This window comes from Cyprinodon variegatus, unplaced genomic scaffold (genome assembly GCF_000732505.1).
Source record: "Cyprinodon variegatus isolate N-32 unplaced genomic scaffold, C_variegatus-1.0 Scaffold152, whole genome shotgun sequence".
Lineage (NCBI taxonomy): Eukaryota > Metazoa > Chordata > Actinopteri > Cyprinodontiformes > Cyprinodontidae > Cyprinodon > Cyprinodon variegatus.
This window is the reverse complement of record NW_015150605.1, coordinates 578291-593141: the sequence shown is the minus strand read 5'-3', so window position 1 is coordinate 593141 and position 14851 is coordinate 578291. Positions and strand designations below refer to the sequence as shown.

General features: G+C 38.0%; 1 protein-coding gene across 3 annotated transcripts in view; it reads right to left on the bottom strand.

Moving 5' to 3' along the window:
- The window catches only part of LOC107086434 (caskin-1-like), a 62353-nt gene that overhangs the window by 17925 nt on the left and 29577 nt on the right, over window positions 1-14851 (bottom strand). Inside the window, exons 3-11 of one of the 3 annotated variants that reach the window (XM_015377368.1) lie at window positions 12327-12424; window positions 5439-5584; window positions 5205-5300; window positions 3550-3671; window positions 2584-2692; window positions 2294-2402; window positions 1578-1672; window positions 971-1085; window positions 236-517 (exon numbers count right to left, since the gene is read on the bottom strand). In XM_015377368.1, coding sequence (XP_015232854.1) covers window positions 236-517; window positions 971-1085; window positions 1578-1672; window positions 2294-2402; window positions 2584-2692; window positions 3550-3671; window positions 5205-5300; window positions 5439-5584; window positions 12327-12424 — 1172 coding nt within the window. Of the gene's footprint in view, window positions 1-235; window positions 518-970; window positions 1086-1577; window positions 1673-2293; window positions 2403-2583; window positions 2693-3549; window positions 3672-5204; window positions 5301-5428; window positions 5585-12326; window positions 12425-14851 lie in introns of those variants that run through there. The other 2 variants (XM_015377369.1, XM_015377370.1) reach the window with 2 other exon arrangements.

Below are 14851 nucleotides of genomic sequence, written 5' to 3'. Positions count from 1 at the left end.
CAGTTCATTTACATAATTTGTGAAAAAAGGAAATATGAAATGAAATATAAAACAATAGAGGGAAAATAATAATCTCTTTAAGGTTTAAAATAGAAAAATGGGAAAAGGGCTTTTTTGTCAATAGTGTGAACTGACACTTTAACTAAAGCCCATAAACAAGCTGACAGACGACGTGTTTTCTGGCCAAAGAGCTTAAAAACAGAAAGGATTCTTATCTGTGGTTTACAGTATGTACCTGTCTGACTCTGCTGCTCCTGAGGAGTGGAGATAGGAGGAGGAGAAGAGGACAGAGGAGGAGTGGACAGAGAAGGAGGAGAGATGGGAAGAGGAACATACCCGAACGAGGAGAAGCGGGTTAGGGGCTGTGTGCTGGAATGGAGGGGAGGAGGGGGAGGCAGATGCAGATGCAGGGGGAGGACTTTGGAGGGGGGGTATGGGTGTCCGTTGGCCGAAGCAATGGGGCAGGGGTTGGGCCGGCGGAGGAGGAGGGTGTGGCACTGCTGGGAGGGGGAATGGCCTGGTCACAGGCCAGGAGAAGGAGGGGGAGGGGGTAAAACAACAAAACAACACAACAACATAACGACAACTGATCAGTCAAAAAGTTAAAGAAACCATAAAAAGAGAACTGATTAAAAGTGAAAAACAAGAGAATAAAAAAAGAACATTCATATATATCCAGAAGGAATATATCTGTATATGTAATAAAGCAAACAAACAAAATGAACCAAAGCATCTAAATAAGCGGTTATAGGAAAAGAAGGGGGACGGGGTAGATTAGAGATTAAGGAGAGAGACAGGAGGAGCAGAACCTTAGAGGAGCGGAGGTAAACAGCCGGAGGAGGACAGTGTTTGATCAATGAAGATGATCGACAGGTTGATGGAGACCATTAGCTGCTGCTATCTACCACAATCACATGCTGAACGCTCACACACACACCCACACACACACAGCCGTCATGTGGGTGGTCACCTGCCCTCTTGATGACCTCCACGATGTTGGATGGGAAGTATCCCACACGGTCGTTCCCGGTGCGGTTATCATGAATGCAGCCTTTCCATCGACCGTCAGAGTGCTGCTCCAACACCTGAGACACAAACATTAGCCGTAGCACCGTCACACCAGCACAAACATCTGACCTCCAAACTCCTAGTTGCAAAAGAGAGGTACTGAAAGGACAATGCACCGATTGCTCAGCAGACGATCAGCAACACCCAACATTTTTAGCTGGTATCATAACAATAAAAAGCCACACCTTTAGCAACTGAGCTTTAGCAACTGTTTCGGTTATTCCACACCTGACTTATTTGGCAAGAAGAGAAGCAAACTAATACAGGATGTCTTGGACATATTTTGTCATTTGTTCCTTTCCTATGAGCTACTTATAGACCTAAGTGAGGAAGTGTGACTTTCCTAAATCAAATCCACCAGAAGCATGGGCCCCGGATTAAAACAGGCCCCAAAACTTCACCAAAACTATGACAACTGGAAAAAAGGGCTCTAATGGTGCCTGACATAATCAGAAAAAATATATTACAATGGTTCTGAAATGTGTGCAGCTGTTAGGACATGACTGTACCGTGATAATGTCTCCAGCTTTGATGTTGAGGCTGGTCAGGTCGTAGTTATTGCAGTAATCCTTCAGTGCACGGACCTGCATAGCAGCCGAAGCATCTATAAAATAAAGCAACACGTATGGGAGAACAGAGAGTGAGGCAGCAGAGGTGGGGAGGCAGTCAGCTTTATAATTCACATACAATAGAGGGCAAATAACATATCAGAAACTATATTCCCTTAAAACCTGGATGAAAGGTAACTTGTCAGAAAAAGGTTAATGTCAGAATGGTGCTCTTTCTCTATTCGCCGTTAAGAACTTTGGCATAAAAATTACATGAATCTGTGTAGATAATGAAAATGTTTAGTTAAGTCAAATATCTGCCAGCAGTTTCTAGAACTAAACATTTTCCAAGTTCTTATTTATTTGCATAAATATAAGTCTATGTTCTAAAAACTAAAAATACAGAAACATACATATACTCATAAACCAGACACATTTGATGTTATAGTTAATTTAATCTTAAACTGTTGTAAAGTCCTGTTTTCTAGCAGCCGTGACACCTGTGAATGAACAGTTAATAAAATACCCTAGATCAGCATAACCTATGCTTCTTTTACCCCCCAGAATTCTTTTGAAAGCAGCAATGATGCATATTTTTAACTTTTTTTCTGTCTGTATTTTACTCGTAGCTCTGACATAAAATAAGCTGGGGCTCAAAGCTGGGATCAAGGCCTCACCTCTCAGTAACTGTTTAATTTCCCGGCTTGCCTGCGTGGTGGTAAACTGGTTAACAATGTCCAAGGCAGTTTGGCTCAGAGTGTTTCTCACTCCTGCACTGATGCCGCTCTAGAATAAGGCAGAGGGGGTAAAAATCTACGTTAATCAGTATCAGGGACACAAGGAGCAAACGAACATTTTCCAGAAATGTCTTTGCATTGCAGGGAGTAAAGAATGACTAACAAAGAGGTAAGAGTTTATCTGAGCTGGTAAACAAACAGGCTTTAGGAAAACAAGCAGTGAGACTCACATCCAGCAGTAGCCGCACCACCTCTGTCTTCCCACAGAGGGCAGCCTGATGTAGGGCAGTGCCACACTCTGACTGCCTGTTGATGTCTATACCAGCCTGGATCAACAACCTGCAAAAACACACAAAACTGAAATCATACCTTTGTTTATCTTATAATGACACCAAAGTGAATAATGTAGACTGAAATCTGCTGCTATTGACAGAGGATTGAGTTATAATTAAACATAAAATGCTTATATTTGATAATTCTGGTTCGAAATATGTCTTATTGATTTCCTGACACAATTTTTTAGCTATCTTAACCAGGCTGAAGGAAGTTCCTTTTCTTATTTTTCTGTTTTCTTTTTCCTAACCATGGCTGGCTGTCTTCCAGAGCTTTAGCAGGAAGAATGTAGAGACAGTCGTTGTGCTTTGACAAGTCATGTCAAGACAACACAGGAAAAAATCGTTGAAATTCTAATCTATAGAACTCCATAGGCATCAGTTTGTTTGTGCTTATCAGTTGAAAGCAGTCAGTCAAGTTCTTTGTTTAATGGTTTAATGCAGGCCAGAACTTCATATCTTGTATCTCAATCATGTATTTCAAGGGCAGATCTAAATATACAAGATTCATTTTAGTGGTAATTGTGCAGGAAATATGAAAAATAAAGAAAAAAAATAATTTATATAATGGTGTACATTTTTGCTCCGGCCTTTAAAAGTTGCATCAGTTTTGAGTTAAATTATATCTGCAAACAGAGACTGGATTCAGGTGATTACTTTTAAAACTGATACAAAAAAAAGTGAATCTATTTTGATTAATTTGACTTACTATTATGATTTAAAACTTAAGAGACGGGGCCATGTTTAATAGACAGGGACTAAAACGAAGGATGATTCATGAGATTTGTTTGTTTTCCACTCAAGGAAATAGTCAGAGAGACGACGGACATTGAAATAGGAGCAAAAAGAAGAACTTGTTCAGACCGTATGACGTCGATGTGTCCATTCTTAGCAGCGAGATGCAGAGGGGAGACTCCGTTTGGGTCAGAGGGTTTGGGCTCTAACATGGCTGCACACATGTTACTGCTGAGCAGGAGCTGCACCACCTAAACACACAGAAAGACACAGCATCAGTAGAACTTCATCACATAGAGACAGAGCTACGCTGCATGTAAATATACACCTGGGATCGGACATGTACATGCATAGTATAAAACATTTTAACTCTTTTAAAAGGCATAGGTAACATCTGTTTACCGGTACTTAGTTTTTTTTTAAACTAATGACTGAGGACAAACAAGCTTCTCACCATAGATTATTTGGATCTGGGTGATTCCTGATGCTGGGAGACAGCACTTCTTTATGAAACTGAGATCAGGGCTCTGTGATGGCCACTCCTAAACATTAACTGTATTGTCCTTAAATCTTGTTATAGCTAGTTTTGCCGTTAGATTACGTTCATTGCTTATTTGGAAGATCGGTTTGTTCCCAAACTTCCCAGCAAGAGACCAGATTTTCCCTTAATATTTCCACATTATATTCTTTCTTCATGATGTCCTCTATTTTAGAGGACATCACTCACACAGCATAAAGCTGCCACCACCATGCTTCACAGGTGGAAGGATGATTTTACCCCCTGCTTCCCCCTTTTTTCAGTCATTGTGGCCAGTGTTTGGTTTTAGCTTCATCCTACCACAGGACTTGTTTTTTTTTTTTTTTTAAACAAAGCCTGTGTCCCTTCTGGCTTTATTATTGCTTTTTGATTAACAGCTCATTCTTGTCTATTTCACCATTTAATCCATGCTGCTATAAGTATGCTATCAGTGAGGATAGTGATACTCTTACACCAGCTTCAGAGAGCTTCTTCACATCTATTTCGCAATTTTTCTGTGGTTGTTTCACACATTTTCTATTAAGTGCGTCTATTGGACGTACAAGCCATCTCCTTTCCCAGCAATAGGGCGTCTGAAGATGAGGTGCAAACACTTGAACCAATTAGTGCTGCATCTTTATCTTAAAATTGTTCCAGACTTTTGGAAAGTCAACAATTAACTTGAAGATATTTTGCTTACTTTTCTTTGACTTTTCTATGACATCACATGAGGAGGCAGTATGTTTGAGTGGAAATATATTCATAGGAATGTCTCCAGTTATTTTAGAAGCTTGAAAAGCCAATGCACCCTCACCTGGTTTCTCAAATCGTTTAAAAACATGATAATCTTCAAATAAATAAGCTTCTGAAATAATTATTTCTATTATATCTTCATCTGACTTAAAGGAATAGTACACCCAAAACATGATTAGCCTTCATTTTCTACTCACAAGAAGCCTCCCAGATCTCCAGATGCATTTGAGATATTAAAAAAAGTACTCCAGAGTGTTGTTCAACATGGGGGTGAGTAGAAAATGAAGGCTAATCATGTTTTGGGTGTACTATTCCTTTAAGCTGTATATGTATACCTGTATGTATACTTGTAATGAAAACATCTTGATCTAGGGAGACATTTTATACATCCCTGCATTTAAATAGAGATTTAATATAGTCCTTATTAGACATCTTATAAGAAAACTGAGAAATTATTTCAAATATAAAGAATATTTAAATGAAATAAAGAATGTTTACGGTTTACTGTACTTACTGCAACCCGTCCAAATTCACATGCCAGGTCCAGGGGGGTTTTCCCAGCTGTATCTGAGATACATGGGTTGGACTGGTGTTGTAGCAACATTTCTGACTGTAGCACAAACAGACCAAAACATTACTGGTGTATTTGAGTAAGCTGTCTTGTAAGAGAAAAGACCTTTTATGCATGCATCATCAGGTTCTAGATAACAGAAGCCCACATCTCTCACACACACACACCCAGAGTTACCCCATCATAGTGTCCATGCTGTGCTGACAGGTGGAGCGGGATCTGTCCTTCATCTGACTGTCCGTTGACTGATGAGCCTGCTTTCAGCAGCATTTTCATGGGTTCAGTCTTCCCCTGCCATGCAGCGTAATGCAGAGGACGCATTCCTACACAAAACACCCACACACCAACAGAGAGCGCAGAGCCAGACATGACGGCACATTGAAACACAGATATACAGCACCCCACAAGCACATGCACACAGACACAAGGATCAGCACCTGATCACATGCAAATACAGTTTCTCATTTAAATCAATTCATTTGAAATCAGGAAAACACAATTCATGGCTTCCAATCACTAAACTTAATTACTGGTGAAAAAGATAATTACTTAACTATCATCTTAATGAAAAAAAAAACTATGAGAGTTCCGTAAAAACTTGGTAATCATGAAAGGCTTCATTAAACAAAAATAAATTAATTAAACAAAAGCGCAAATGTTTGCTTTCTTCTATTTTAAAAAGTTAACAACCGAACAATATGGTTAACATGTTTAAAAAGCCTTTACATATTTTTTATGTTATTGCAATAGCAGAAATTCAGTTCAGATAAATATGATAATGGAAAAGTAAAGCATTACACTAATAAAGGTTTCAAAAATATACCTTGGATTGGAGTATATACAATGGTAATGAAAGAAAAAGTAAATACAAGAAAGATTGATAGGTGATATGTAATTGATTGCGGAGTCTAAGAACAATGATTTATTTTTGTTTTTTCAATATTTTTAGATGTGAAGTGTAAGGCAGATATAAAGTACTTTTTAAAAAGGGAAAGACAAAAGTATGACATTTTCAGTGGGGTATGTGTGTGTTTATCACTATGAATAAGGGAACGGCCACTAGAAGAGACTTATCTGCCTTATGTTGACACTTTTACAGTTAAGGACCCAAGTTTATCTGTCACTATGCACACTGACCAAGATAGTAGGAGATAAAAGACATGTTGGGTGTCATCAAGTAACCATAGTAATCACCGCATGCCGTTTATTAGCCAACCAGTGGCAAACTGTCTTTCCTTTCAGATGCAAAAATGTGGAATTTGCTAAAGACGACCAAAGCTTTAAATTAAACGTTGTGCCTTGAAGCTTTTTGGGGACTTACACTCAACCTGAAACAAATGATAAGGATGTAACAACACATGCCCACAATGGTGTACGAACGCGTTCGATGAACAGCGTTTACTGAATATGTTCATATTTTTAGTGAACGGTGAACTGAATGGATCAGTTTTGTAGTACTGAAAGTGAACGAGATCGACGTTCACTTTGAGAATAATTAGCGACACACACAGCTCACGTTCTCGTTCAATTGATAACGACACTTTTCATTGGATAAAGGCAGGTTTTATGGTACTTATTACGGCATAATAGACCAGCTTGTCTATTGCTAGTACTAGTCTGAGTGATCCAAAGGCATCTACTGGTATTTCTGATGCCAGTTTTGCAGACCGCTTGCAGAGTTTTAGGAACTATCAAAGGAAGACTCGGATTGAAAAAAACGCATGTTTTTGTCTAAACTGTGCCCACCAGGACTTAATATACAAGTCCGTACGTCAGCCAAGTCCACTTCAAATTTAAAGCAACACATCGAGTTAAAGCATCCAAGCTATCTTAGGAAATATCTGCTACTGAATGAGGAACGTAAAAAATAATTTTTGATACAGATAATTTAAGCAGAACCTGAATGTACATGAATGTTTCTAAAGTTCTGTGTAATATGGCAAAATAAAGGCTTCACTGCACATACAGAATTCCTTGACAGCATCAAGTATTTCTTTCTATATATTATGATCACACATTTAAAGGGTGAAATATGAGGTTCTATTGTGTAGGATTGTGGCTTAATTTATCAAATGAACTTTAACCGGTTAATTTTTAGGTTGGTGAACTTAGTTAATTTTTGAAAAAAGTGAACTATGAACAAGAGCTAGTTCATTATTATTTGTATGAACTGAACTTTGAACTAGTTCTTTTTAATTATGATCTGGCACGACATTGACTGTGGCTCATTTTCTGTTCTTAAGGCTCTGGGGTCCTTGTTACAGATTATGTAACATCTTAAACAATTGGATGTTTCAAATACATATTTGCTGGTTTTCAACAAAATATATAAATAAATAGAATAGCTAATTCCAACCTACAGAATGATTAATTTACCCAAAACCATTTTTTTCTTCAGCCCAGTCCCCGGATTAAAACCTACTGAAGACCTACAGGTTGAACTTAAAACAAAAAAGAGCACGAGAAGATCCAGGATCTAGAGGATTTGTGCAGCTCAGGATCCCTCTCACTGTGCTGCAGTCAAGTGCACTCACATTGGGTTCTGCAAAGTAATGACGCGGAGTAAGAAGAGTAAGAAGTGGATTTTTGCAAGAACAAAAAAAAAAGAAAGGAAAAAGAACAGTTTAACAATTATTTCTATTAATGTGTTTCAGATGAATACAGTTTGCATTGATTTCCATCTCTCAGAGCAGCTTTAAATACAGACTCTGAGTGCACCTCCTGCTTAACTCTACCCTTGTTGTTGCTGTTGACATCTTTATGACCCTGTGTAACCCTGGAATGATAGCTTGTGCAAACATCACACTTCTGGGACATTTGAGACCAAGGGCTTGAGACAAAGGGCAACGAAACCCTTTTCAACGTCATACTATGTCCTAAGAGGACAATACAGGGAGCACTCCTGCAGAATGTTAAAGCTGATACTGAGAGAAGTGCAGAAAAATGAAGCTGGAGTCACTGTCAACTCCCCTAAACAGATGATGTTACAGAGATTTTTTTGAAAAGCAACACCTGAGGCACTGCAGTCTGTGTCTGGTGGGAACATTTTTGAGGACACCACCGGACCCCATGTTTGGATATTCAGATATTTGTCTCCAGAAATGCACTGATCAGAGTTTTGTGGTCAATTAATAATCTCTGGCAAGGTGATCTTTGATGTTCGGATGATAACAGAATTTCCTTTGCAAAATGTCTCTACAGTGTTTGCAGTATTAGCATTTAGCGTTCTGGTAAGGATGACTAAAAACACTGGCCTCTGTGAGAAAAATTAAGACATATTAATTCTCATCAAGGATTTTTTTTCATGTTGTTTCTGTTGAAAAATTTATCTCAGTAAAGATGAGGCAATGCACAAAGGAAATTATCTCTCTTAATTAATGTGTTCCCTTCTAAATTATTATAAAAAAAACACATTTTTTGGCATTACAGCAGTCAGACTTTTCTTATAACTGCTCACCAGTTTTTAACATTTTACCTATGGTATTTTGACCAGTTATCTTTGGAGTTAAGCTTTACATCTCTAAAGATTCAGGGCATATTTTAAATCTCCCAAACATTTAGTCCACAGCATAGATTAGGTTTTATGTAAAACATGATTAGATCTCTAGGAAGGTGTCAGCATTTTCAAATCCACCATGTTGCATGGCAGAAAGAGGTTGAACTTTCACACCTTCCTGTTGTTTGCTTAGAAATCTTGAACAAAACAGTCAATTTTTTGCCAGCAGTGGAAAAAGGTGTATCCATCTTGAGTCAGAAGACAATGCTTTTTGTCTCTCTCCTACTGAATAAAGACAGCCTTCATGCCCAGCTTGCATGAAGGAGGCATAATTCACACTGCTTGCCACCTGCATGCAACTCTACACAGTCCAATTGGATTTCTTCAGAACACATAGGATCCGACAACAGGTAATGTCAATGGATCACTGGACTAACAAGACCAAGAGGGTCTGTGAGTAAAAACGAAACTACATTTGCTGCTCAAAGAAGCTAAAAAAAGATAGCTGTTTCAGTCTTAGGATCAGAAAGTAACAATAATGTTGTCATTTGACTGTTTTAGTTTGTATTTTCCAAAAGAAGATGTGTTTTACTTTGCTACTGTGTCTCACTTCCTATGTTCATTCTCGTGAAATTTCCTTCACATTCCTGCATAGGTCCACCCAAAATGACCTCTGCCTTGGTGACACGTTGGAGGCGCAGTCTTTAAGAAGTGGTCAGTGTGCCTCCATTCACTTCTTGCTAAAGAGTGAAAAGTTTGTCTCTCCTTTCTGAGCAATACACAGTTCTTTCCACAAATAAGAGCTTTGAAAGTTTCAGGGAAAAATGACAACCCTAATCAAATGCATTCTAGCTCTTTGAAATACCATGATTGCCTTTCAAAGAATAATTAGGAAGTTCAGTGAAACTCTAACAGTTTGCCTAATTTCCTCATTCCTTGCTGTGTTTTTGTTGAAAGGAACCAGGTCGGTGAACTCAGGCTGTTTATCGAAGCTGGACTGTTATTTGAGGAAAGGATCTTAAACCAATAATAATTCCTCAAGTTTCTGAATCATTTTCCTCTGAAGACACATTGGAATTTAGCTTGAAATATATGTCTCTAGTCTATGTCTCCTGCTAATTTTTTTTTTACTTAACTCTACTCTCTGCTGTCTGCAGCAAGGCAGGAAATCCCCCTGATGTGGGAAATATTTAATCCATTGAGAGATTTCTCAGAATTACATAGAGAAACTATGACGAGCTCTTAGTTCACTGTCTAACTATCCAACTTCCCATCTTCGTTTTTCCCACTACCTCCACTCTAACATATCAGTTCAGGATGAAAATAACACTTAATGCTCCAATCTTATTTTTTCTTTTACATCTAATACATGAATCTGCTATAATGTTGGTTTTAATTTTTACCTCCATTCAGTGAATGCACTATTGTCACATTAAAGAAAACTAAGAAACCTCAAATAAGCAGGTAAATTGCCTCAAAATAGCCATAAGAAAGAAATAGGAAGAAGTCGAAACCAAAGCTAAGTGTTGCTTTAGCTCTGAGGTGATAAAGGAACTTGGCTGTAATTGTGACCGATGTGTTAATCACCAGGGCCGGCCCTGACATCCTGTTTGGATCTGGATTGTGGTGATTGATTGACCTTAGCCGGGATGTTTGGAACATCTAGCTTCCCATGGTTTGAACTTTAGCTGGGGAAAAATAAATCAATAAAAAATAAACTACCCAGACAAATTAAAGACATAGAAGAAATATGCTGCCTACAAAACAAACGACACCAAGACTTTTATTTATGGCTAAATGGAACACAAAGAGGCTTGGTGTTCATCTAACAAGCCAACAAATCAGACTTTTAATATCTGTTTGGATTAATCTGAAAGGTCTTAAAGTCTAATTTTTTTAAAATGCTGTAACTCTAAGCAGTTAAAAGGTCTCCATAGTTGACAGCAGTTAATGATTTTTAGCTTTAGATTCTAATAAACTAAAGATTGTGGGACCCACTCTGCATTGGCATGAGACTGTTTTAACTAATACTATGAAGGAACATAAAAAAAGAAAACTGTGTTTTAGTCAGACTTTTATTTGCTATGACAAATACTAAATGGAATATGATTACTAATCTTTGAAGCTGCGTTTCTGTTTATCTCCTCAAGTTCATGGGAAGGATAATCTGGTGGTGTTTTACAGAAAAAAAAACAAGAATACAAGATACCTTTCAACAAAAAGAAAAATATTCCTTGTGTTACATCAAAAGATTAGACATCAAAAAGAAATCATCCTAATATTGGCTGTTCAGATTAGCAATGGGAAGAAAACCAGAAGAGTTCTTTGGCTTTAAAACTGTGCTTCAGATTATTAGAAGTCTAAAGGAATTTAGTGCCGACAATAATGTGCATTTATACACCTTAAAAAAATAAAAAGTAGTAATAGTAATATACAACTTTTTTTCTGGTACTACTACAAGAATAAAGTAATAAATTATGACTTTAATCTCCTTTTTTCTCTAAGTCTGGCCCTAATACTTCCTCATAGATTTTGAACCTGCTTTTTGAAAGATCAATGTATTTTAGGGCCTGTGATGAAGGTCTTTACCAGAGGCACCACTAAATTCGGAGTGTTGTTTTTAACATAAAGATTCTGCAAAGTATTGCTTCTTTTTGCTGGATGTTAATTATTTTTACACCATGCTGCAGTAAAAATAGATATCAAGGAAATTAAAAATGTAATGAAAGTTTCTAAAAAAGCCCTACAACTAAACCCAGTGGCAAACATTTCAGTCAGGCATTAATACTGACGAATATGAACAGAGGAAGGATTAAGGTGTTAAAAAACAAATCCCGCCCACACAAGCTGAATATCCAATAATTCCCTTTGAGATCACTGAAAATTAAAAGAAGAGTAATGAAAGAATATGGAGGCAAGGCCTTCAGAAACTGTGGCAATACATTTTTTTTTGAGTACCTGTATTTAAGAAATTGTGTCTTGTAATTTTGACAGAGTTCTGGGCCGAAAATGGAGCAAAACACCCAGGGTCTCCAATCTGCTCAAATCAATGAGCTACGGTGTCTGTGATGGGGAACAACTTCCCAAACACTTCTGGTACAGAAAGCCCCTTACTGAGGAGGAAGGCCCATGCTGTAAATACGCCTGCCAGGTGTATGTCTGTATTTAGAGATGCAGGGGGGCACAGCTAACTGAGAGTGCAGAGAGACTAGGCCAACATCCTGCAGGGATTATAACCCCCATCTGCCCTGAGATTTCCTCCTTTTCTTTCCACAGAATCCGACAACCATGGCTGGAGATTTTTTCCTCCTCTGATGCCATTTGGCTCTCGGTTGTGCAGCCATGAAGCTTTTATCCTCTGTTTTCTATTATTTACTGTGCAAACAAATCTGTCACTGCTCTCTCTCGCTCTCTCTTACACACAAACACACACAGGGATGTAAAAAGGTTATTGTGTTTTCAACAAGCTCTCACATGGTTTTTGTTAGTTTTTATTTTTACGCCCTTTTACCAGGTTTGTGTCTGTTTTTTTTGTTTTTTTTAGCCCAGACATCTGCGTATGTCTTTACCTTTATTATCTTTGATATCCACAGCTGCCTGAGCCTCCAACAGCAGAGAAATCAGCTCCTTGTTCCCACTCAGGGCAGCATGGTGCAGCGGTGACAGCCTTCACACAGACACAGATTGAGCATGAAAATAAACATTTTCACATATATATACGTATCAGCATGAATCCTGGCTATAACTCATCTGAATTAATCTCCATCGTACAGCTGCTCCACCCCTCAGCTCTACGTGAAAGATAGGAGGGAGGGCAGGAAGCTGAGCTGACATGTTGGTGGTAGAGGGGGGGTGAGGGGTGACCTACTTCCATTAATAAGCAATCTTACTACCCTGGAGTGGAGTGTACACACAGGGCATCTATGTGTGAGTCTAATGGATCCCCTGTGATATAAGCCTGTCCCTCGACTCACATTAAAAAGTCATCAGTCGTTAACCAGGGAACTGAGTCCAATTATCTAATTTCCACCAACACAATAAAAAGCTTCTTGTTATTTGATCTAGTGAAAGGAAACACAGTTACAAGCCAAGCATGTGCACACATCTGAGTGGAGCCATACAACGGCACAATAACAAACCCTTTAACTGGCTTCATATGGGCCTACCTATCATTTACATTCTATATGGTTTCATTTATGGAAAATACAGATTTGAGCACAGGAAGTTTTTCCTGTTGTTCAGCCATGTGAGTCAGAGCGGATAGTGGGGCATGGATTACAGTCCTCCAGGCTATTTATGTTTTTTTCTTTCTCAGGATGAAACAGGTGTCTTGTTGTGATCTAGTTTTTCTCCCTTCCTGTTTATGCTGTGCTCCATTTACCCAGAAAAATCACAACATTTATCTGGAAAACACGTTGCATCCAATGTAACTGTCTTCCAGTTAGAAGGTTTGCTATCTATTGCACTCACTAACCAGGCTAAGTCAAGTTATTAATAATGGACAAATTTAAACTTTTGTTTACCGCTGCTTTCACTCATCTCTTAAAGGTAAATGGTTCAGTTTTACTCAGAGATTCCAGGTGCTATCACAGCAGTAATGATCAGCATATCACTGCAACAACTAAACAATAAACTAAAAAAATCGTAAGCGTATTTAAGCTTAATTTAACTAGGTAAATAAGATCATTTGAAATAACTCATTTAGATTTACATTTTTTGCATTGCACTGCATTATAAAAACCTAGCCATAGACAACATTTGAACTTCTCCACATTTTGTAAAACAACTCAAACTTAATTTGTTTTATTATTATTTTTTTTTGTTGTTGTGGTAAAACAAGTCAAAGTAGCACACAATTATTTGGGGGAAGGAAAAGGATAAATGGTTTTCATAATCAACCCAACTGGTTCAATATTTTGTAGATTCACATTTTGCTATGATTACAGCATTGCTTATTTTGTGGTAAGGGCTCTACCAGCTATATTACATGTACTAGACAGTGGCAGCTTTATCCATTCTCTTTTTGGGAAATGATTCAACCTGAGTTAGACTGGATGGAGTGGATGGTGAATTTAACTGCACAAATTCTGACCCTAATGTCCTATTATGTAAATAAGCATCTGCAACTTCAGTCCTTGACTGTCACTGTTCTGCAACTGTTGACTCTTCCCTGCTCCAACAAACCGGAATCAAGGCGCTGAATTTTCTCCTGGCATGTCAGCAAGTTTTGCAAAGGTCTGCGGATTAACCATTCATTTCAGGTATGTTGGAGCAGAGATGCAACATATCAGTCTTCTAATATAAATGATCTCCTTGTAGTTTGGTCTGTGTATTTTGGGGTTTTGTCCTCCTACAGGGTGACACCATATCATATTCTCTATTCTTTGTTTTCGTTCCTTTCTACTTTTGTGAGCAGACTTACAGTTTTCCTTTTTAATAAATCTTAAGGTTAGGGTGACTTAGGTAATCATTAGCTGGCTGTGTATTATCTCTATACACTCATAATGCTGGAGGTTTTCATCAAAGTTTCCTATGCGCATGTTGCCATTAGAAACATTGATGGTTGCCATTAGGAGGGCTTGATGGAAACAACTGAATTTGGATCAATTGAATAAATTTGGCAAAAAAGTTTTTTATGCTCACTTGATTAATTTCTTTTACATTTTCAAAAAGGAAAAAGGCGTGGTCTGAATACCCCAAATTGGTTAGGACACTTAAGGTACAATGACATTGTGTCCGCGTCCACCATACGTGCTATCTGAATAGTGCTGGCAGTAGGGAAGGAACAAGAAGCAGGATGCTTTCTAGCATCAATTCATTTACATGTGTTGACAATATTGTTGGTACCCCTTGTTTAATTAAAGAAAAAACAACAATGGTTACGGAAATAACTTTGAACAAGGTAGTAATAAACAGAAATTCAATGAAATTGAACAAAATTACAGACAGACATTGCTTTTTAACCATGGTTCAACAGAATGATTTAAAAAATAAATTAATCAAACAGGTCTGGAAAAAATATATCTACACTTCATATTTTTTTGCACAAACTTTTAGGGCAATCACTGCAACCAAACCTTCCTTTAACTTTCAA